The 25095-nt window shown below is 36.6% G+C and overlaps 1 protein-coding gene across 5 annotated transcripts in view; it reads right to left on the reverse strand.

The window, feature by feature from the left end:
- The window catches only part of slmapa (sarcolemma associated protein a), a 70175-nt gene extending 45945 nt beyond the window's left edge, over positions 1 to 24230 (reverse strand). For 3 of the 5 annotated variants that reach the window (XM_081357361.1, XM_081357359.1, XM_081357360.1), the window contains exons 1-3: positions 22845 to 24227; positions 1618 to 1765; positions 303 to 375 (exon numbers count right to left, since the gene is read on the reverse strand). In XM_081357361.1, coding sequence (XP_081213487.1) covers positions 303 to 375; positions 1618 to 1765; positions 22845 to 23042 — 419 coding nt within the window. In that variant the 5' untranslated portion in view covers positions 23043 to 24227. Of the gene's footprint in view, positions 1 to 302; positions 376 to 1617; positions 1766 to 22844 lie in introns of all 5 variants that reach the window. The other 2 variants (XM_081357363.1, XM_081357362.1) reach the window with 1 other exon arrangement.
- Positions 24231 to 25095: the final 865 nt, after the last annotated feature.

A 25095-nucleotide genomic window follows, 5' to 3' on the forward strand; every position in this document is an offset into this window, starting at 1 on the left:
ACCAAAACCAGCATAAAAGCCAAGATCTGATCCACCACTAATTCCCGTCATTCACCATTTGGCAACTAGCAGTCAAACTAACAGCCCACATGTCATTTCCTCTGAACAAGCACGGGCAAATCTTGTTTTGGTCAACTGAATCAGTATAATCAGCAGCTGTAAGCCTCAGTTCTCAGAGATTTTATCACATTCTGTGCATGTTTTCATAAGTGATGAATCTGGGAAGCACGAGCTACCTTAATGATAAGAATAAAACACCAGGTTGAGTGGTAAAAATTTTTAAATATTCAAACAGGACTCACTCTGATCGCCGCCGACCTTCCATGCCATCTGGTAAGAAGAGCTTGATGGTCGACACTATACAGCCATGAGTGACTAAAAAGAACAATAGAAAGCCGGACACATAAATGAGTGTTTTATGACAACAGTGTTTGTAAAAAAAATAGACATGCAAATGATTATTTTTATAAGAATTTAAAGAAAGGTTATCTCAAATATAAACGGGCCATAAAAATGTTTATAACAAGCACTAATATGACGTCATCCAAGAAGCTTACATGTACTAAAGTCTATCAGCTTTAAAAGTGAGTGTGTTTGTGATCATCAAGATTTCCTGGCGTTCTGATGAGACAAAGCCAACTTGTGCCGCAACAATACTAAGAATTAAACACACAACACCCAAATGTGACTTAAAACAAGTTTCCAAACTAAACTGGAAGCTAATTTGAATACCTTGCCATATAAAATACAGCGCTCCTAACAGGTTCTCATTCTATCTCTCAAATCTATGCTTACATTAGTTTTAAAAGGGTAAGTTATTTTGCATTTGTATCTGATTGTGAAAGCGTCCCATTGCATGTACTTAAGTTGCAACACATCCAGAAAAGCAATCAACCAGCACTCGACTTGGGTTTCAAAATTGCATCTCTGCCATTGCAGAATCTTCAAAAAGTGCAGTTTGTAACAGCTGCATTTGTGTCGAAGACTTCAACTTTCAATCGAAGGTGTCCTCTATTACAGGCCCCAAATTAACACTCATCAAGCAGCAAATACGTTTTAATAAAGGAATATTTGCATGTACACATCCACACTAGGGTTGGGTACCATTCACATTTTAACCGGTGCCGTTACCTTCCCCCCCCCCCCCGATAATTTAGGCATGTTTACCTCAATAACTATAAAGAATCTATAAAGTCATTTGTAGAAGTGTTATTGACAGTATGCCAGAGCTGCCTTGGTCGCTGTCTGCCATTGTCTGTGATTGCTTGAATATTAATAAAAACCATTTTAGTAATAAAAAAAAATAATTTCTATGAAATGTTTTGGTTTCCACAAATTCTGTGTTGTGAATTTTCTAGAAATCAAATGAAGACATAAAATATTTAATTGATCTTTTATATGAAATTAAACTTTTTTTTGCCCAACAACTGAGCATTTGTGTCAAAGATTTTCAATAAAAGGTGTCCTCTATTACACTACCAAAAAAACAGGGCCCCAAATTAACACTAGTCAAGCAGCAAATACACTTTAATAAAGGAATATTTGTATGTACACCTGCATTACACACAGCTGGGCCACATTTCACTATCACCACTCACACAAACAGGCTTTCCTCACCTTTCCGGGTATTCTCGGTCACATCCACCCCAAACTGGATGATGTCACCGGAGAGCACCTCGCAGGGAGGGCTCTCCTCCGACCCCCGGCTCAGACGCTGGCTGTTGATGAAGGTGCCATTGCTGCTTTTGGTGTCCTGGAGATAGAACTGTAAACAGAGGAGAGACAGAAAGATTACAGATGCAATCAGATATAACACTAGACTGAAAGTGTGCAAAACAAATGTGCAAGACGAAAGAGAGCAATGGTTAAAAAAGAGGAAGTGCTCGAGCTAAGCTTGCATTGATCAAGAGGTGAAACCATTTAATGCAATGCACAGTTTATGGAGGTCGACAGGTTCATTGTTACAATACAGATTATAAACACATTTTTTAAGGCAGTAGCAAAACTTAAAAACTATCATTTAACTAGATGGGTAATAATAATACACTTATCACCCCAGTTAATAAAAAAAATAAAAAAAATTGTTTAAGTAATTGAAATAAAGCTGAAATAAAATAAAATATAAATATTAAATGGAAAAACACTGAAATTAGTTGAAATAAGTTTAATTAAAGCTATACAATATTAAAATATTTTTTAAAAGAGCACTTAAATATTCAATAATAAAATGTCAAAAGCACATAATTTGCAATTATTAAAACTTACATTTAAAATGAAAACTGTAAATATAAAAATAAGAGGTTGTTCAAGATATTAAATTCTATAAAATAACTGAAATAAGATTCAGTAATACAATTACTAAAACTAAAATTGAAATATAAATTTAAGCTTTAATATTTGTAAGCAAAACTAATAATGACAAAAGCACGCAATAAAATTAAAACAAATTAAAATGAAATACAAATGAAAAGCTAATTCAAAATATTAATAAATTCTTAAATAACAAAGAAATTATACTAAAATACCACTGTATCACCCATCTTACTGTGACCCAAAGGCAATGAAAAGTATCCTCTACACATTAGTAACAGATTTGCTTTGGCTGCTTAAAATAACCAATAACGTCTTTAAAGGGATGGTTTGGAGTAATTTCAGCCTAGGGTCCTCTGCACCATGACCTCGAGCCAAACACCCCCCCCCAGAAGCTTTTTTCCCTTGGTTGAACATTATTAAAGTTAGAGCTTATTTAGAGATATCAGCCGGATGGCTCAGTGCAGGCGCTAATGGATCCAAGGATATATCTGGTAAATTACCCCACTAATAATGCCCAGAATGGTACCAAACTTCTACAGTAGCACAAATAGGTTCTGTACTCATAAAACGAGGCATTGGAAAGTTTTTAAGTACATCAGGAGTTTATTTAAATAACACTTGCTAATGCTACCGCTAACCTGGACGTGATTTGGAAAAAGCATGTAAAACTCCTGGCAGAAAGCGATGCATTTTTTCATATTTTTTCCTTAACTTCGTGTTAACTGATAATTGTTGCAAACTGGTACTACCAACAAAGTATTAGTGCATTCCTGGAACTGGGCGTCGTTACACTACATCCTTATGCATCACTTAAAATAGCCAATAACGTCCTTAAGTGCTGAGCTGACCAGGCAAGACCTCAACTCGTTTACTCTGCTACGTACAACATCCCTGATCGGCGACACGCATACTAAAAAACAACCAGCAAGGGCACTGGAGACCTGGCTTTGTGCCCATAATTCTCACCAGAGTAATTGTTTCATGTACTCGGTTCAACTCTGAACTTCTTCGCTCAGCTGGATGAATAGATTCACTGTCAAGCACGACTACATTAAGAGTGACATTCATTTCCACCCACCGCCAGCATCCCACATCACGTGTCACTATGTGGGCATCACTGTTAACAGGTTCATCAGGTTAAGCCACAGGATGAACACTGTCTGCTTCAATACAATGAGATCAAGGTTGCGTGAGATTAAGAACTACAAACCCTGTCTTTATGAGGACGCAGAACATTTTTAGCCTTTAATAGAGTGTCTAACATTTAACAAGCATTTCACTTCAGATCACGGTACTGACTGGCTGTAGCCGGAGTCGAGCGGTATCTCATCCTCCATCATAACGGGAGCGAAATGTGATATCTGTGTTTGTGTCTTACATGTGGATTGGCATGGAAACCGCATGATATTGGTGATGCATCTGTTAATAAGCAACCAGTGTTAATTAAGAGAAAACACATATTAGCTCTCATGTGCATATATGACGGTGTTGATTCAGAAATGCATTATACTTTATAAATACAAATTAGAGCTGCACGATATATCGAAATGCCGCAAATGTACAGTACCAGTCAAAAGTTTGGAAACATTACTATTTTTAATGTTTTTGAAAGAAGTCTCTTATGCTCATCAAGCCTGCAGTTAAAAAAACAAAACAAAAACAACAAAAAAACAGTAATATTATAAAATATTATTACAATTTAAAATAATGGTTCTCTTTTTTAATATACTTTAAAATGTAATTTGTTTTTGTGATGCAATTGCAAAGCTGAATTTTCATCAGCAAGTGCTCCAGTCTTTGGTGTCTTATGATCCTTCAGAAATCATTCTAATATGATGATTTATGATCAATGTTGGAAACAGTTGTGCTGCTTAATATTTTTTTTATAACCCGAGATACTTTTTTCAGGATTATTTGATGAATAAAAAGTTAAAAAGAACTGTATTTATTTAGAATAGAAATTTTTTGTAACAATATACACTACCGTTCAAAAGTTTGGGAACAATAACTATTTTTTTTTAAAGAAATTAGTACTTTAATTCAACAAGGATGCTTGTTAAATTGATAAAAGGTGATGGTAACGATTTATAATGTTAGAAATGTTTTTATTTTGAATAAATGCTGTTTTTATGAATAAATGCTGTTAACGTTTTACTCAATGATTCCTGAAAAAAGTATTCCAAAAAAATATATTAAACAGCACAACTGTTTCCATCATTGATAATAACTGAGTATCAAATCATCATATTAGAATGATTTCTGAAGGATCATAAGACACCAAAGACTGGAGTACTTGCTGATGAAAATTCAGCTTTGCATCACAAAAATAAATGACATTTTAAAATATATTAAAAAAAGAGAACCATTATTTTAAATTGTAATAATATTTCATAATATTACCTTTTATTTTTTTATTTTTTTACTGCAGGCTTGATGAGCATAAGAGACTTCTTTCAAAAACATTAAAAATAGTAATGTTTCCAAACTTTTGACTGGTACTGTACATATCATGATATCAGGGTTCCCACACCTTGGTTAGCTTCAAATTCAAGGACTCTCCAGGTCCAATACCCTCAAATTCAAGGACTTAATGTGGGGACACATTTCAAGTGAGAGCAAGGTTACATTGTGCTACCTCGTAAGATACATTGTTACAGTTTTCATGTGTCAAACACAACTATGCAAAAAAGCTTTTTTTCTGTTCGTCATGGCAACGTACAACACAAAGTACCTCACGCGGGAAACACAACTTAACGCATAAATGTGCGTAACTAATGTAAATAAAGCAAGCTAGTGTACATAGGCCACGAAGTGTTGACGAAATAACACATTAGCGGACCTGAGGGAATAATATGGAATTTTTTCAAGAAAACTTCTTGCACAAAATAAATTCAAGCACTTTCAAGGGCCTGTATCTGTGTGTGTTTATCTGCAAAAACTTTCCAGGGCCTTGAAATTTTTTTTTTTTCAGATTCACAAACTTTCAAGGATTTCAAGGACCCGCGGGAACCCTGTGATATGCATATCGCAACGGCTTGTGATTTTAATACTCCAAAAGATTACAAAAAGTCCAAGTTTTAGGTATACGTGGACAGCAGAGAGTAGACTGGACACATGGCTGTTACATACGTGTGACATTCTTAATGTTAGGGCTGGGCGATATGGCTGAAAACTGTATCACGATATAAGTGTTTCATATCGGTCGATATCGATAATTATTGAATTTTTTTATAACATATTTAAAATAAGGACCAGTCCAGGAGACAAATATATTACATTTAAAGATTTTTTATTTTAAACTTAACCTACCTCTGATTATAATCCCATCAGTTATAAAGGCAGAAATGTCAACACGACCATGGAAAACTCAAAAGTCTAAAATCACAATGAACACTTAACAATTATCTCTTAACATTTAGGTGCAAAATTAAAGAATACGTAAGAAATGCTTTATAAAGGGGTGGGCGATATGGCAAAAATATAATATTACGATTTCTTTCTATAAATTCTATAAATCTATTTCTTTCTATTTTCTATAAATTATACATTGATACTTATTAAAGCTATTAATAAAGTTATTAGTCAAGAGCAGTGAGTGATTTTCTCTTTACATTTTGTTGTTTTATTAACATTAAAGGGATAGTTCTCCTAAAAATTCTAATTTTCATAATTTACTCTCTCACAGTGTTTTAAACTCGAATAAGTTTCTTTCTTCTGTTGAAAATAAAAGTTATTTGGAAGAATGACCAATAGTTGATGTACCAGAGTGACTTCCATAGTATATTTTTCTCCTATGAAAGTCAATGGGGACCAGCTACTGTTTGGATACCCACATTCTTCAAAATATTTATATTAGAAAATATTAGAAGGCAATTAATACAGGTTTGGAACAACATTAGAGTGCGTAAATAATGAGATAATTTTTATTTTTGGGTGAACTATCCCTTTAAGGACAAGCGGCAGCGTGTTTACTATTACTGTCTCTTTAAAAGCTGCGCGCGACGCGTCTATTATACACGCATTTGACAAGCAGATTTTCTCTCAATTTTCTCAAGTTTCCTTTCACTTTAGACATATCCGACTAGTTTATGTAAACCTTGTGTGTATATAACAGTATTAGCAAAATAAGACTCGAAATATAACTTAGTCCAGTATTGAGGCGCTGGTAGACAGGCTTTTAGAGCATGCGAGCTTCACATGTACGCGCTGAGAAACGCACACGCTAGAACAGCGCATCAGAACCATTTTATGATCAGAACGCGAATAACAGAGAAACTGACGACGGTCTTGCATAATCTGCAGACGACATTGGTCTGACTACGGTCAGACTTTAAGTCAGGCGAGCTGACTTTTTCTGTTTTATCTAGTTACTAGAGAGTGAGTGCCTTTGTTCATGCAATCAAACTTGCTTTGTTGGTTTCTTCTAACGAAAAAAAAAAAATATATATATATATATATATCGAACGTTTTATCGAACGCATTTTTTATTGATATTGATTACGTCTATCGCGATACATATCGTTATCGTTTTATCGCCCAGCCCTACTTAATGTTACTAAATGCAATAAGCAAAGTACTCACACACACACACACACACACACACACACACACACACACAGTAAGCCGCTTCTCAAACAGCATGTGATCCTGAATTCAGCTATATGGCCAAATACACACAAAATTATGTCAAAATGCACGTCTTGATTATTCACGTAAAAACAGTTATATCTTCAGTGGAGTAAACGGTTAAGAAAGAAAGCGTGTGTGTAACAATATATTGGATCTGTGCAGCTCTTAAAGTGACAGCAGACTAATAAACCTGCTTAATGTTAATCACTACAACAAAAGAAAGAAAACCACTCACTGCTCTTGACTGAATAACTTTTGTAGCTTTACTAAGAATCAGTTGACATTTAATTCATACAGTGAAAACTAAGCAGCGTTGTATTTTTACATTTGATTATACATTTTCTGCTATTAACTAAACCTAATGTAGGCCTACCTGAAACCCTAAACCCTCCTGGTGTACACTGAAATTAAAAAGACACTTACTTTTTATGCAATGCCACAGTAAAACACTGCTGTTCATTTTCAGAAGTCATTGGGATGCTTTCTTCTCACAAAAAGAATGAAAAACGTGTGTTGGTTATATAATTTTAAGTTTTTAAATATCATTAAAATTTATATTACACGCTTAAAGCATAATCGTATCAAATATCGCATTATTCAACAAGTTATCGCACTTTTCTTCAATATCGTGCAACCCTAATGCAAAAACTTTAAGCCAGGCAACAGCAACGGCAACGTAATGCATCCAGAAGCAGAAAGTGTGAAAGCATCAGCTGGATCCAAATATAGCGGGATGCCATGTACGGTCCTTCAACTTTGCTTAGCGACTTTAAACACCCAGAATTAGTAAGTGTACAAGCAAATGAGAAAGAATGGAGAAGCACAAATGACACAGCATATTCCCTCCTATTTCCTCTTGCTAACGGTTGTTCTGGCTGTATTCTGAGGTTATTGTGGTCACTATTTGTTCAGTTTTCTGACCATAATGTTAACATAATGCAACAACTGAAAAACTAAGTAAATTAGACAAATGAAACATGACAAACACCTTCCCCATGGTTCATATCAGTTTAATATTTTTCGGTAAACCTGACAGGCAGCCCTGAACAATAAAAAAAATGACACTTTAATTAGATCGAACAATATCTATTGATAAATTAAGGATTATTTAAATACAGGAAATAAAAACATTCATGCACTATGCAGGGATTGCCAAAAATATATATAAGTCAAACCTCTTTGACATAAAACATTTTATTGACATACACCCTTAATGCTTTCCAAATATAACTTTTCAAGTCTTCTGGTGAAAAGGTTTTCATATCGCAATATATACATATAGCAGAAAAAAAATATTTTTTTCCAAAAATCGTGCAACCCTGTTTTCAATTCATGCTTTTCATTTTTCAGCCTGCCTTACTAAGTAGTGTAAAATACTTGATGTGTCATAATTATAGTCAAGCGGTAGCAGTTTGAGGAGGAACTTCAGCTTCCCTTCATTAATCAACAGCTGGCGTGTTAAATATTCATTTAATATACTAGGACACCATCACTAAAGCACTTGCATCTGTCACAGTGACCGTCAAGTGGCGACTACCCAGGGGGTGAGTGAAATAAAGAGAGATATAGTGTGAGGGAAGAGAGCGAGAGAGAGCGAGGGCTCATTTTTATGTCAGGGATTCGCCCCCACATCCCATCGTCAAAGATCACATTAGCATTCCAGCACAGAGACACAGCCTCAGCACAGCAGCTCCAACACAAATCTGATGTGAACTTATTCAGCACATCTCAAACAGGCGTCAGTATTCCTGAGAACAGTGTGAAGGTCATCATTTATCCTACAAGAAATCTCCTTATACGCTACCTCATTATTAACGTGAGTCCTGGAACTATTTTGAGTGCAGGTTTTTATATAAGCTCTACGGAAAGGCACTATTACCATGTGCAAACAAGTGCAGAGAAGATTTGTGCAATTAACACTTCCAAGACTGATAATTAAAAGGAAAGCGGATCATGGGAAGAAGGAGGTGGATCATCAGCTTCAGTTCTGCTGGTAGAATGGTTTAACAAAGGCATTTTTACTCTAGTTGGATCGTTGACAACATAAAGGCAACTAATATACACTCCTTTATTAAAATTAAAGCAACACTAAAGATTCGTTTGTACCTTAAAATAATGTTTCCACAATCATTTCAGTGGTTCATCAACTCGTAACAGGGTGAACGGCACTTCTGCATTCGCTTTGCAGCCCTTTATCTGCAATAACCGCACTGTGCAAGTTTGCTAGATCGGGTAGCGGATCTGTAGCTCGAATGATGAAGTCGAAATTTGACTTGCTTTACGGCAAGCATTATAATATAATTATATATTAAAATGAAAATGGGTTAATATTTTCAGTTTAATATTTTCGAGTTTTTCTTCGTTTCTGATGTCGCAATACATCATACTTTCATAAAATCATGCCACATACTCTACCTTGTCTGTGGACATCGTTATTTCCAAAGCCGGTGCTGGATAAACAAATAGCGTGCGTGCGACGGTAGGCTAAATTATTTACGACAGCGGTAATGGACAATTCTGCTTCCAACCTGTAGGGGGACCGCAGAGGAAAAGTGCTTTGGTGTTGCTTTAATATGAAATGTTAAAAATGAAAATGGGTTAATATTTGCAAAAACAAAATGTGATAAAACAACATTCTCAAAAAAGTAAACAATTGCTTAAAGATTTAACAAGTAATTATTCAAGTCAACGTGTGTCAGGTGTTGACATTCAGTGTCTGCGAAGAACATATGTAAATATAACAGACTGCACACTGATCTAGTCTTGAATCTCCAAACATAGTGTCATATTGTATAAACAGCACAAACATATACACAAACTCTAAAATATTGAAACAGCATGTTAATGTTTATGTCTGACAAGCTTGTTTTTATTACAAGGAGATTCAGTGAAATCCATTACTTCACTGTTCTACTGAAAATAGTTCAAATAGGGCTGGGCGATAAGTGATATATTAAGATTGCGATAAAATTAACATTGATAACGATAAGCTCTGGACATTTCTTACTCGATATGGATTAATCTAACAATCACACAGCAGAAATAAACGAGACAACAGCCAGTCAGTCCATGTCGCTAAAACATGATTTCAGTGTGTCTCTGTGTGAATGAACGGTGCGGTTTAGTCTGATACACAGACTCTCACACACACACACACACACACACACACATACACACGTACACACGTGACACTCATTGCGTTTTCAGCATAATGCCGTCTCAATATATGAGGACATTAACACATGAACTTCATCTCCAGAGTCATTTCACAAGCTTTTCACTGTTTCATCTTTACACCATCCAGATAAAAGTTCAGTTTAGCTTCAAGAAATTAAGACAGAAATATATCACTACTGTATACTAAAATGTACTTCTTAAAGTAATAATAATAATGATATTTCCAAGGCATATCATACAACCAAGATATTTTTTTAGCCATGATTTAAATTTATACAGTTCTGTTGTTCAGCATCTTATTTGACAACAAAGAAAAATGCAATGTTTTGTTGTAAATTAATCGTTATTTTTTTATTTGATTACATTTTAAAAACTTAATTTGTTATAAATCATCAAAAAAAATTAAGTGGAAAATTTTAGGGGAAAATAAAACAGATTTCATAGGGCCCTAAATTAAAAGTTAGCTACTCTGTGGAGTTTAATTGTGAACAAACAAGTTTACATTCATTCTCAAGATCGAACAAATATGTGGAAATATTTCCTTCCCCATTAACAGTAAATGAATATCATGATATCAATAATGTATGATAATCGTGTTAATATTTTTGGCCATATCGCTCAGCGCCCCAGAACAAAAGCTCACATCATATTGTCTGTGTTAGTCTTTCTTTGCCATATCAGCCAAAGTCCACAAGATTTATTCCTTGAGAACAGCTCTCAGATCCAACACTGAGATTCTGAAGGAATGCAGAGTTTAAGCTTCAAAAGCAAGTCTACACCTAAATCATTCCTACCTGAAAAAAGCTCCATCCAGGGATGGAAAACAAACAGCCTGGCTGAGGAAATTAACATTGATCGGTACAGCCTGTGTAAAGCAGGTCAGCTCTGGCGAAGACACTAACCCGCTAAGCTTGGTTGCTTGCTAATCAGCAGGTCAGGCAATAAAGCAACCTTAACCTTAATCCTCAAGAGTTCTTTAGCAGAACCAGGCAAATCAATAAGAGCCTGGGAAGGAGATGTATCGCATATAAACACTATTTTAACACAGAAAATAAATGGAAAATTGCTTGCAAGAAAAAATTTAGCAGACATTATTTAACGACCTGAATGAATGAAAACTACTGCCGCAAAAACATCATTACCATAAACAGATAAAGGCAAACTATTCAGTGTATTCTCTGAACATTCGATCAGACCCAGTGGAGATTTAAAATTCACTACCGGAGCAGAACGACTCAACCCTAAGTGGGGTTTAAGATTTCAAAAGGCTGTGTTGTGAGTGCTTTCCCTGGAAAACCTGGAGTCATCTCAAATGACAAACCCCCTTTTTCCTGCCTTGTCTCGACAGCATCTCTCGTAGAGTGGTTTCATGCACAGGTTCACTGTATTTCAACGTAGGCCAAATAGTAAAATACATCAGTATTACACAGTATTTTAGTGACAGTTTTTGTTTTACGAGCAAAAATGACAACATATTGGCAATTCAGAATAAAATAGGACATGTCATGACATAAAAATACCATAATATGTTTGCAATGATTTAGTAAGCATGCAAAGTTCAAATATTTGTTTCTCTGAAAAACGACGCAGCCAGTTATTCTACTTGGAAATGCACGTTCTGTGTCGGAACGTGTGTTTGTGTTTTGGTCAGTGTGATCCCGCCCACTGCCAATCTACCCAATTGTATTTCAACTCCCCGGGTTGCCAATTGACCGTTCACAAAGACCCGCCCCCTTTAGTTAGTGCTGCTATGTCCGACAAGCCATGCCGCTCTCACGCCCCATCATGTTCTCACACAGTGAAACATACATCGGAGCAAAGAGGACACTGACAACGTGCTGACAGACCAGGTTACTTTTGATATGAAACAAAGTCTCAACTTTTAAATTTGGTAATTTTAACGAAATTTAAACAATAAATACCGTTTTGTGGCTCTTGAATGTGTCTGACAGATCGCTCAGTTAGAGCTATTCTATTCTAGTTTATTCCTTCTAGTTAATTTATAGCATCAAACAAACAATGAGCATGAGGAATGTTGTTTTAACCGCAGGAAGACGTCAGTATACACCGTTTATCAAGTTCAGATCCACCGAAGTTAATCTAACTCTCCTGACTGCCATGTCAGACAAAAATGGCGGATTTGGCAGATGGCGGATTATGATTGGTCAGATTGCCTGTCAATCAAACTCCCTGCATTGAGTGAATTGGTGGAAAACACAGCGTAGTGCACTCATGGAAGCCAGCAAACAAACTAGGTGAGAGATCACAGTTTTGTGTCCTCAATCTGGCAACCCATGTGAGCGTCAAGTCTGAAGCGGAGGCGGCGAGGGAAAAACTCCCCAATGTTTTGAATTTCAACTGCAGTATTTATTTCAACAGCTAGCTGTCAATATTACATTTTTTTCAGGGATGTTATAGACCCTGTTGGCAGATTTATGCCCTGCAAATAATACAAGTTGAAAATGGGAAAAGCTACAAATAAGGAGACCAATGAAAGTATGTCACTTAGAAACCAAAAGAAGAATGCAGTGATTTTAGAGATTGCTAGCAACGGGTTTGGACAAAAACATGAGGATTTGCAAAGTAAATTAAGTGTATATCATAAAACAGTTCATGATACATGTTTGAAATATAAATTGCAGTATGAGCTTCCAATCTGCATACCAGCAAATTAACAGGGTGGTAACAAGTATGCGAGAGCTTTGTATGGTGTCGAAAGCTTTACATTTAAGAGATTATGACAGGATGGATTTACATAGATAACATGATCCAATTAAGATGTCTCACAATTAATGCTATTATTAATTGTGTTGACAAGATCTCATTAGATCCCAGCGCTCACACAAGAGTTTTTTTCCCAGATAGAGGCATATGATTTGTTGGTGGTCGGCATCTTAACTGTCTGCAAATATAACATTTACTGCAGAGATTTGCTGTTTATTCTGAATTATTAAAAAACTTGCTGAAACAGATCATTACATCCTGTATGCTTGTCACCACAGCAAATTAACATATGCAACCAAAATTCACTACTGTGAATAAGCTAGTTTACCATCCAGACTCTAAGGGTGTTTTCCCACCTGAAAGTCTGTACCAAAGTTCATGTTTTGATACATTTGGTAAGTTTTGGTTTGGTTTCACATAGCAATTATGCAAGCGCACTAAAGCACTTTACATGACGTACTTGCGTCCTGTCGTCATCATCTCTGTGGGCTGCATCTTGACATTGACTGGTTTGTAAACAGACGTGAGTCTGTGTTGTCAATTTGGTCGGTAACTTTAACAAGAATGAATGAACAGACGCATATCATTGCCACTATACTGTTATTATTACGTTATTACTCCCTGCAGCACCAACTATACTCGAGGGCGAGGCTAGTTCAAATTCGCCAAATGAACTTCCTCGTTGTGCGAACATTTTATCGCCGCTGGCAGGAGAGGAGGAGAAGACGGCAAGCAATACTGCGGGAACCACCGGAACTTCCTGTAAATGTTCTGAAAGTCCAAACCAAACAGAAAATGCTTTCACACTAGAAACGAACCAAACCTTTGCTTAGTTTGATCCGGACCGAGACTACCTTTTTTCGTCTGACCAAATTTTGTCTGTTTGGTCCGGACCGTGGTCCAGGGGAAGTTTCACACTTGTAATTTTGATTCTACTTTGAGGTAGGTATGAAAGGGCCCTTATATAAAGCACTTTATATCATTAAAGGTGACTTGAGAAGAGAGACGGCGTCTTATACAGCTGCTGAGATCTAGGGTGTGGGTCGCTCCGCGGGGCGCTGGGTGAGTTCATATTAAGAAGGAGGCGCTGATAGCTAAAGTCAGCTGCTAGACAGTTGTCCTGGACTTGGTGCTGCCTATAATAACAACAGACTGTAAAAACGGGGTGCAAATGGAATTAGACTATTTTAAGACTCGACAACAGAACTCACACTTTGACAGAAAATATGCAACAGCCTTCAGCTAAAAATGCTAATATGGAGGAGATGATCAGCAACACAGACTAATGGAGAGAAACACAATTGAATGAAACCGTAAGAGACTTAAAGTGCAAAAGGAAAACCCTTGATAAATATCAGGTACGCACACAAAAACAGCAGCAAAAATCAGAATTTACTATTACGGGAGATCATTCATATGTGCAACCAATATAGGATCAATAAAACGAATAATTTCTAGTTAATAGCATGAATGAAAATTACTTTTCCAAGCAATGAATAATTGATCAGTGATGTTAGACCAACATCACATGAATTAACTCTCCTCTGATGTTTCCAAGGCATCAGGCAAAATCCCAACACATGTAAACAAACCTAATTATGATGCATGAATAAAATTCACAATAAGACTAGCTGATATTTAGAGTTCCCAGGTAGAACGCAGTCATTTCAAAGGGCTCGTTTTAATTTAGACTGAGCAGATGGTAATATTCACATTTGGATATGATATTTACATACTGATACTATGGATCACATAAAAATAACAAACCTAGTGATACCAATAACCGGAAAACAGACCGCCATGATCTCACATGACTATCTATATACCGATCTAGGCTCAACTCTTGCACTGTCATGATGCCGATGCATGTATAGTGGTATCCTTATGACAAAACAAAACTTCTGTCATTAGAATAGTTACAGAAAGGATTGTGGGAGCATTATATTTATATATAGCACAGGAATAGATGATCAGGTTTATATCCATTCTGTAGAGACCCATTCATGTGGCCAGCAGTAAATTGAAAATACATATAATTACAATCAGTAAAATGACCCAAAAGTGGAAAAAATGAACATGGTATAAAGTTTGTTTTATTTCTAAGTTTTGTTTATTCACTCAGTGTTCACTTTATATATATAGATTAATCATCGTTAAAGCTGTTTATTTACCAATAATCACGAGAACATTTGCAGAGACGGGTATTTTGCAATTATAGTGTTATTTTACATGTAATTATTGCATTTGTGCACCTGAAATGAATACTAGTTAAACTTTATTTGAACTTTCTTTGTCATATTGTATTTATCTATGCTTGTTATTAGTGCATTTGTTGATCACTTGCTTTTAACAATGTCTGAACTTTATTAGTTAGGCAAGTCATTTTTTTCTGTAGTGTCGGAGTACTAAAAGTGTGCTTTAAGTAGTAAATGGAAAGCAAAGTTACCCATCCCACCGTCCCCCAAAACATATATTTTATTGCTGATCTGAAAAATGATCCGATCCGTGACTCGAAAACCGCAATACAATCCGAACCGCGAGTTTTGTGATCCGTTGAACACAATGCAAGCAAGATCAAAGCAAACCTGGGCATTCACAAACTCCAAACACTAAAGGAAAACATAATGAAAAGTGAATTACATTAATTAAAAACTGGTCTAACCAGAGTGTGGACATTTGGAAAGGATGACAGTCCAGAGTCTGGCAGGACAGTGTATCTGGGAAACACACTGGCTTCATCTCATGGGTGTCATTTTGCCACATCCATTAGAAGAAACAGCAGAGTCAGACGTAAGAGCAGTCATCCGGACACTCTATTAGCGGCTGTGCAACTTTGATTGATGTCTATAAATACAAACCACATTCTCAGGCACACAGTTGCAATTGCCAGCTTTTCAGCAATGCCCACATGTGTATTACACCGTTTTACAAAGCCAGTGAACAGGTGGTGATATTGGCACTATTAGACCAACAATTGATTGGCCCAGTTTAGAAAGCTTCATCTTGGCACCTCTTTCCGACAGAGACCTTGCCAATAAGAGCAAAGTTTCTTCAGGTCATTCCTGCACTGTCCTATATGTGGACACCTCATCCCAGAGAGGACACGGGGACGCTACTAGGACTCTCATTCTTTACACTGTCAATAACAAGAAGCAGCTGATAAAATGAGAGCAACTCAGACCCAGATGTAAATGGATTAAGGGAGGGAAAAAGCCCAGCAAATGCAGTTAGAAAATATCTCAACGACTGCCAAGTAACAGCAATTATAAGTTAATAATAAACTAATGTAGACCTTACAGAAAAAGACTTTGTAAACCCTGTCTGTAACAAACACATTTATTATTATTTACTTATTTATTATTATTTTTATCTTTTTTATGCTTTTCTTCCTTTAAAAAGTGTAAATTGAATATGTATAAGGATGTAAGCATGTGTACTTGTTTTGTGGTTATAAAACGAGAAAATGACAAACATATTGGATTTTTTATTTTATTTTTTAAATAAACTAAATGACAATTACAGTGATGAAATGACATCCACTTCTAATGGCACAGACGTAATGCAAAGTGTTGGGATTGACAAGCAAATTTAAATGCAGGAGTGTATCCAGTTCTCTATGAGCAGAAATAGACATTTAGATGGATATAAACCATAACAACAATGCATCTCACTGCTGTAACCAAGAAACATGGGTTCAGTTCATGATTTTTGATGTGAGCTAAAAATGTAGTTATGCATTTATGTATTAAATCAAATGAGATTCAGTCAAGATTATCAAACACACTTTCACTTTAAAGGTTAATATATCAAACATGGGGTGAATATATAAGGCTTATATTGGAATATATGCCGTTACAGTTATAGGAATTCACCTTTAGGTTAGTGCTGGGCGGTTTACCGGTTCATACCGAATACCGGTGTTTATTTTCAGTGGCGGCTCCAGACAATTTTGATTGGGGGGGCAATGGGGGGTCCTGGTCATTTCAAGAGGGGGTCTCATGCAAACCAACAAAAAATACAGTCGACACGGCTAATAACTGCATATTAGGCTACTGCAACTAAACAACAAAATCAACAGAGCATATAAACTACTTTGTTTTTAATTAATTAATCAATTTCAGTTTGCAAACAATATGCTGAACTTTAATTGCCATAGCCACCACACCCATGACAGAAAACATATTTACAAAATAGTAGGCCTATCTATTCTCTGTGGAAGCTTGCTTCCGCCACTGAATAATAAATAAATAATAATAATTGCGACTTTTTCTCTCACAATTCTGACTTTTTTTCACACAATTGCGATATATCAAGTCAGAATTGTGACTTTTTTTTCTAAGAATTGAGAAATATGAAGTCATGCAGAATTGTGAGATATAAAGTCGTAATTCTGAGAAACAAAGTCGCAATTGGGAGATATAAAGTCAGAATTGCATGATATAAAGTCGCAATTGCGTGTTATAAAGTCAAAATATTATATTACAAATATAATAAATATAAAGTGAGATATTTCCTACTATTCTGAGGTAAAAAAGAAAAAGTCCGTCTTTTTTTCCCTAGAATTGGACTTTATATCTCACAATTGTGAGTTTATATCTCACAATTCTGAGAAAAGATGTCAGAATTGCGAGATATAAACTCGCAATTATGTGTTATAAAGTCAGAATTGCGTGATATAAAGTCGCAATTGCGAGGGAAAAAAACAGAATTCTGACTTTAAGACGCAATTGCGACTTTATTTCAAGCAATTCTGACTTTATATCTCGCAATTCTGATTTTTCAACACGCAACTGCGACTTTATTTCATGCAATTCTGACTTTATATCTCTTTATATATAGATGTAAACTCGCAATTGTGAGATAAAAAGTCGCAATTATCTTTTAAAATGTTTTATTCTGTGGCGGAAACAAGCTTCCATAATTCTCATACTCTCACCACCTTTTGATTGCCCTACTTCTGTCCAGTTTCCCCCTGGCATCTTCTCTGCTCCTCTTTTGTCCAGCAAAGCGATCCAATAGCTCTTGCGGGCTCGCGGCAGCGCCTTGAACGCAACGACGCGAGCCGCAACGACGTTCATGGGGCGTCGCAGTGATTCTTATGTTTATATTTTTTATATGTCGAATAAATTATTAGTTATTATTGTTCTGCGTAAGAGAAACATTTTTAAATCTTTATCCCGGGTATATATATTTTTTAATCAGGAAGGGGGTGGGGGGTCAAATGGGGGGGGCAAGGTGTTTTTTGGGAGGGTCTTGAGACCCCCCAAGACCCCCCCTGGCGCCGCCGGTGTTTATTTTTGTTACGATATGAATTTTTAATATACCGCAAAACCGGTGTATGTCGCTTTAATCGGAACGCGGCGCTGCGCGACACAGTCTCACCCCTCATTTACAACACACGTCTGCGGCGCATTACAGCTGCGACAAGGTTTTATTCCGTCCTCCACGTGGTGCGTCAAAATAGACCAGGCGCCTATATTTAGCGAAGCGGCGCGGAGAGCCGCTTCTGGGAAGCTTCGATCTGAAACACAAGCATTGACTAGAATGGGCACGAGACGTGTGGGGGTGAGAGTCTTTTTTTCTTGCGGCGCGCGTGTTTTTATACTGTATTAACGTATCTGAAGTGAACTGACGGTCTTAAGAAAAGTTTCTTTGTTATTACGATTGAATCTTTCTTTATCTTTCCTGATAAAGCAGTGTTTATGAGCGTTGCTGCTTTGTGTACAGCCGTTACCGGGGAAACCACTGTTTCTGCCGCTCCTAAAGCGCGTCCTGCTGGCACCTCTTTGTAAACAGCCTTGCAAACCTGTATTATTAATATTAGTGTGGATTTTTTCTATAATATTCACTCATGACAATAAAATAGGGCATTATAAGTAAATCTACTGCACTATTTCCTCTCTCACTCAGTAGAAAATGTGGTAAACACCCATCATGCTTGAGAAAAAAAAAACACACAAAAAAAACCCGGTAAAAACCGTGAAACCGGTATAATTTAGAAAAAAACCGTGATGTTGATTTTTGGTCAAACCGCCCAGCACTACTTTAGGTTCAAGTAAGGTTCGCGATTACACAAAATAAAATAAATTTTGAGCTGTATTTACGACATCAAAGCCTGCGACTCTTTTCAAATAAACATTGTTTGGTAATATTTAGCGGATTAAACATTTTCAGTGAAAGCAAATGCTGTTTGTGAAGGGTTAATTGTCTCACCTGGTTTTGTAATGCGCAGCACTCCCTTAATTCAAACACCACACCTTAATCTACCCGACTGAAGTTAGCAACCATAACTGCAATTATTTCACAACAGAGATTGCTGTTGAAAGCTGAGAAATTATAGCCGAGAATGATGGCGATAAAGCTTCACTCAAATACTTCCTCTTCACATGCAAAACACACCAACACACTGCCAGGCGTACAGAAAACCTCTTTGTACAAAAACTGTACTAACAACAAATAAAGATATCCTTACATTTAGGAATGGGCGATATGGCCAAAGAATTATCACAATAAAATGTTTTATCAGTCGATATTGATAATAATCATTACAATAAATGTCAAAACTTTATTTCTTTCAAAGGTAGATTTTCGCTCCTGAATGAAATTTGTAAAAACCAGACAGTTAAATGTGTTTTTATAATACTCTTTATTGTCAGAAGACTTGCCAAACAGGTTAACATTTCACAAATCTGAGGTTGAATATTCAAAACATTTATAATGATGATAAAATATTTGTTTTTACATCAAAATATGCACGAGTTAACTATAGTAAAATAGCTTTTTCAGTCTTTTTTCCTTAAAAGAAATATCTTAATAGAAAACAAAAATATTTCTTAGTTTCTGCGGGTTGATAGTTTGTGTCCTGACTTAGATGACATGCTGCAATATTAATAATATTATGTGTTATGTCTCTTAGAAATGCACATTTGACAGTAGCTTGAGTTGGGATACAGATGTAAATTTATGTTCATTAACAAAAACAGTAAATATGTTAAAAAAAAATAAACAACCTCATAGGGTAAAATTGTAATATTCTGACTGTTTGAGTTATTTATTTCAGTTAACCATTTGTCATCCATAGTATCAAGGCAATAGATCATGATAACCATTGGTAAAACCATACGATGGTAAAACGTAACTAGCCGGCCCGGAATACATTGTTTAGTATAAATACAATACAGATGCACAAATCTGTATATTTGTGCTATATTTTGTACTATATTTTAGTATAAATACAGATGCACAAATGCTACAGCTTAACAAAAAGTGCTGTAATTATATTCCATTACTCCTTCATACATGTCTACATTAATATAAAAATTTTTTGATATGAATATACCACATTTCTGCCATAATAACACCATGGTGCAGTTCAGGGGTGGACTGGCCATCTGGAGCACCAGGAGTTTTCCCGGTCAGCGAGTAAACGCGTCTGCTCTAGTAAGCGGATAAATGGTCCGTGTGGCGCGGATCAAACGAGCAGCGCTGTTTCATTACGCTTTTGGTGCATAAACATTAATTGAACTTTTGCATTATTATATTGAGGAAAATTGTATTGCGATAATAATCGTTTATCACCCAGCTCTACTTACATCACACACAGTCACCCAAAATCTTTCTGCAGTGTGTGGAGATATTCTGAAAGCGACGATAAGCTTGCCTAACTAAACGCGCCGGGCGATAAAAGGTTATTTTCCATGTTGATCAGAGTGTTTGTCCTAACCAGCTGCGATGGCGACATGCGACGATTCAATTTTAGAAACGATTTCCATTTTTCTGCGACGTCATGCTGGAACAACAAACACAAAGTGTGGCAATGATAATCTCAGGTGCTGTTTATGTGCTTTATTTAATGTTAAAAGGGTGTAATGTGACTTTGAATATCATTTAGTGCTCCAGCTTTGTAGCTGTAAAAGGAACAATGGATAATTCACCTCAGATCTTGAAATTAAACAAATGGAAACAAGAATGTTCAAACTGTGAACAAACAAGTGTATTCTTTGACAAAGATTGTTTTAGTAACTCAGTAGCCTATGTATTTTTAATCATGTTTAAATGATGTAATATTTGTGAATTTGATTATGTAGCCTTTTCCATTTTCTTGCGAATGCCGTCAAGATTACTCTCTGGTGCCGCGAGACTCCGCCCACACGCTGTTCTGATTGGCTGTGGGTTTTGATTGATTTTGACGCATCTCGCAGTCACGTCGCATCTAGTGTGGACAGACTAATTATTTGTCGCTGGAATCTTATCGTATCACGTCTGGTTAGGACACGGGGGTGTAAGGGGGAAAACAAGTTATATGCACTTGCAATGTCAAAATGTGCCATCTGAAAGTAGAACACAGTGAATTACCAGCAATAAACCAAAACACACACCAAGAGCCTGTACCTTGATATTACAGCCATAGTGGAATATGTTCTGCTGCTTTCAACAGGATTATTTTACACTTTCATTCACACAGGCGCTGTGAGAGAGCCACACTAAAGTGCGTACCAGGCAGCTAAAAACCCTGGGCATCCAATTTCACGAGCCAAACCAGAATTAAGAGCTATAATTTTAGATTTTCAACAACACATAGAGGATAGAAATGCCACCGCTATGTTTTACTCCTGTTTACTAGACAGACCAGCAATGTCACGCATGATAGTCTCAAACACTTCATCTGATGCTGTTCATCCGTCACGAGAGATGTTACGGGTCAACAGTGTTTCCCAATCAATTGCCTATAGTTTGGCAGCAGTCTCGGGACAATATTAATAAATAAATATATTTATTATATTCTAGTTGTTTGGATTCCTGAAGGACCAGTGTGAATGTAATGTAGAGGTAAAACGAGGCCACTTTAAAGGGGTCATCGGATGCAGAAAATTCACTTTTATATGATGTTTGTGTATAAATGTGTCTTTGCAGTGTGTGGACAACCACCATACAATGAAAAAAATCCATTCACTCCTTTTTTTTAATCCTCAAAAAGTCTTAACACTCTCAATAATCAAGCCGTTTGGATTTTCTGAGCAATATGATGTCATATTGCTCATGCTCCACCCACGACCGCTGACGGACCGTCCCGTATTAGCATATTTCCCGTATTAGCATATTTCCGCCCTCAGCCATTTGTATACTGTCCGCCAAGGCATCACTTTACTGTCTTGTGTGACAACCCCATTGGAAGGGGTGGGGGGGTGAGCAGTTGCTCATTATCTTTTAAAGAGACATGCACCAAAACGAGTCACAGTGAACAGAGCTGTTTTTGAGGAGGTAAAAAGGGTGTTGTTTTACACAACCATTGAGGAATTTTAACCAAAGTATGTTACAAACTTCACATGAAGACCCTAAAGAATCATACCAACTTGTAGAAAATGGCCATCCGAAGTCCAGGAGGTACAAGTCTATTTTACTCTGTTCAATTTGGACACTGAAAATGGGTTGGGAGTATTTAACTTTAAAATGTACAATGTTGAAAATGTCGTCCCTAGAGAGGCAGAGGTCAACTTGTGTAATTTACTTATTTAAGCTAGTAAAAGCCTGCTTTAATTGTCTTCAACCATGGGGCCTGGACCCACTCGGGGTCCTCAGCAAACTTCCAAGGGCCACAGTGTGACTTACAATTACTCAAATGAATGCATTATTATTCATACAATTAATTTTAATATTATTATTAAACAAACTGAAATAATCAACCTTTATTAAGTGCATGATTTTATGTCATGTCCCCCCCTATTTAAAAAAATATATATATGGGAAAGTGGGAAAAATTAAAAGCTTGTTCGACATTCAGACATTAATTGTGGCATAGAATGTCATAATATTTTTTGGGTGGGGACCACTGTATGCATTTAATCCTAATGCAGACAGTTATGACAACCTGACAGATAGTGAGAAAGTCTTGGTAAATCAAGACAGCTCGAGGTTCATTTATCATCTGTGTGTGTCAAACAAGCCGATCTGACCTGTTCTGCCTGCCGCTAAAGGTACAAGTACAACAACACCTGACTTACCTTTCCTGTCTTGTGGTCGAACCACACCAGAGCGTGATTCCTGGACAACACCTTGCAGTCGAAGGTGGCGTTGTTCTGGGCAGGGCGACACCGGGCCACGGAGCGCCCGATCTTGACCGGCTCATCCAGGTAAACATGGCGTTCCTGAAACGGGTGTGAATTCGGGCGGCAGGTGAACACGGCCAGCGCTGAAGGCATTGAGGATGGCTTGGGAGTGTTACTCCAACCAGAGACGAAAGACAGTGTTTCTTGATCCAGACTGACCTGTTGCTCCAATTCACTCTAATGAATTATCAGGAGACCAATGCACATAGTAACACGACAAAAAAATATCAACAATCAAGAAAAGACGAGGCTCTTCTGCTAAACCGACTACATTACGTCCACAAGCCTGTACTTAGACACTATGTAGTTGATTTCTTGCCCCCTTGCGAGACCCCCATGATGCCGAACCAAACCCAATACAGCTGCTCAATTCCATACAAATCTGTATTTTCTGATGACAGTCCACTACTCGAGCTGTTACACCTCGTACCCTGCACAATTCATCCTCACCCCCCTTAACAAACATAGGCCTGGCGAATAAACAAGCGAGTAACACTAATATCCTAATAACCTGTTGGATCAGTTAACCTGTAACGTTACACCCCCCTCCCAAAAAAATAAAAATAAATAAATAACAGTCCATTTGCGTTTCTAGATTAAGATGGCAGTGATTTCTAGATTCGCAAAACGCACTAATGTGACTGTTAAACCCTAATGAAGATTATTAATGTGAGTGGGTTTGACTGAAGTATGCAAGGCAGACCATCAACCCACCACTCCCCTTAACAGAGCAGGCATTCAATATGCAAACAAAAGCACAAAGACCTAATTAACCCAACATTAAAATTACAAAATTCAATGTTAGATATTAGAAAACGCTCGCGCGGAGGGTGTTTTCTTGCACACGAGAGCGTTAGCTGGCTAACTTCATATTAGCTCGTTAGCTTCGCTGAGGTAACGGTGGCCCTTTATCTTCTCATTATGAAGCCGCCCGGACTGAAAGTGACTTTATAAATAATTCCGAGTGGATTTATCCAGTATTGTTTGGTCCGTGGAACTTTCATACGCGGAGAATTTACGTAAATCCCGCACTAGCTCGCGAGCTCGAGAACTAGCTTAGCTCGCTGAGAGACGCGAAAAATTCCCCAGAAAAGAAACTCATAAACGAATAAAGTCCGTGACACGATTCCGCGTTAAGCCATGGAAGTCTCCGCTCCCGGGGACACTGAAAACGGGATGAAAAATCGCTGTGTGAGAGGGGATAATTGGAAGTAAGTCGTCCTCCCGAAGAGATACACACACACATACACCGGCCACAAACCGCCGCGGGGCTCGCGCACCACTGATAAAGGGGCGGGGACTCTGGGATGACGCGATATGGGGGCGGGGCTTTTCAATTGCGTTTCCAGAGAAAAAGATGACGTTTTACATATGGAATGAAAATAGATGGTATGAAGGCCTTGAAGAAATGACCAATAAATAAATAAATCAAATAATAAATGTAAAAATACGAATAATTGACTTGTTGTTTTGAATTTAATTGAAATTTATAACTGAATTAATTTCTGTATTACCATTTTTTCACTTTATTTATTATTTTCTGTATTTATTTGTACATTTATTTTTATTTGCTATTGTTTAATTTATTATGTATTTATTTGTATATTTATTTCAAAGCGTTTCTTTATTGTTATACTTATTATATTTATTATATGTTATTATTCTTATCTATTTTATTATTATTATTATTATGTATTTATTTGTATTATATTATTATATTTATTTCCACATGGATTTATTTGCACATGGATTTATTTATACATTTATTTATTTATTTATTTATTTAAACATTATTTATTTATTTTTGTATTATATTAGATGTTCGTATTAAAATGATCACAGCCTATATGAATATTAGGTCAATTATGGGTGCATCCTAGAATGCCTTTTAAAAACAGCACTGAAGGAGTTCCCATCAATGCTGGCCACTTTTCCCTCACTCTCTGGTCCAACATATTCAATGAAAAAAAAAAAAAAAGGACATATGGCAAACTGAGGAGTGTTTACTTAATATTTATTAACCAAGCTCAAAACAGACAGTACAAAACAAACACATATACTGGCGAAATCAAAGCACTTGGAAGACGCTTCTTGCTCCAGGCTCCCAGTAAAAGTAAAGTTATTTTTGGAGTTGGAAAGTATTTTT

The sequence above is a fragment of the Scardinius erythrophthalmus genome, assembly GCF_964197995.2.
Source record: "Scardinius erythrophthalmus genome assembly, chromosome: 25".
Lineage (NCBI taxonomy): Eukaryota > Metazoa > Chordata > Actinopteri > Cypriniformes > Leuciscidae > Scardinius > Scardinius erythrophthalmus.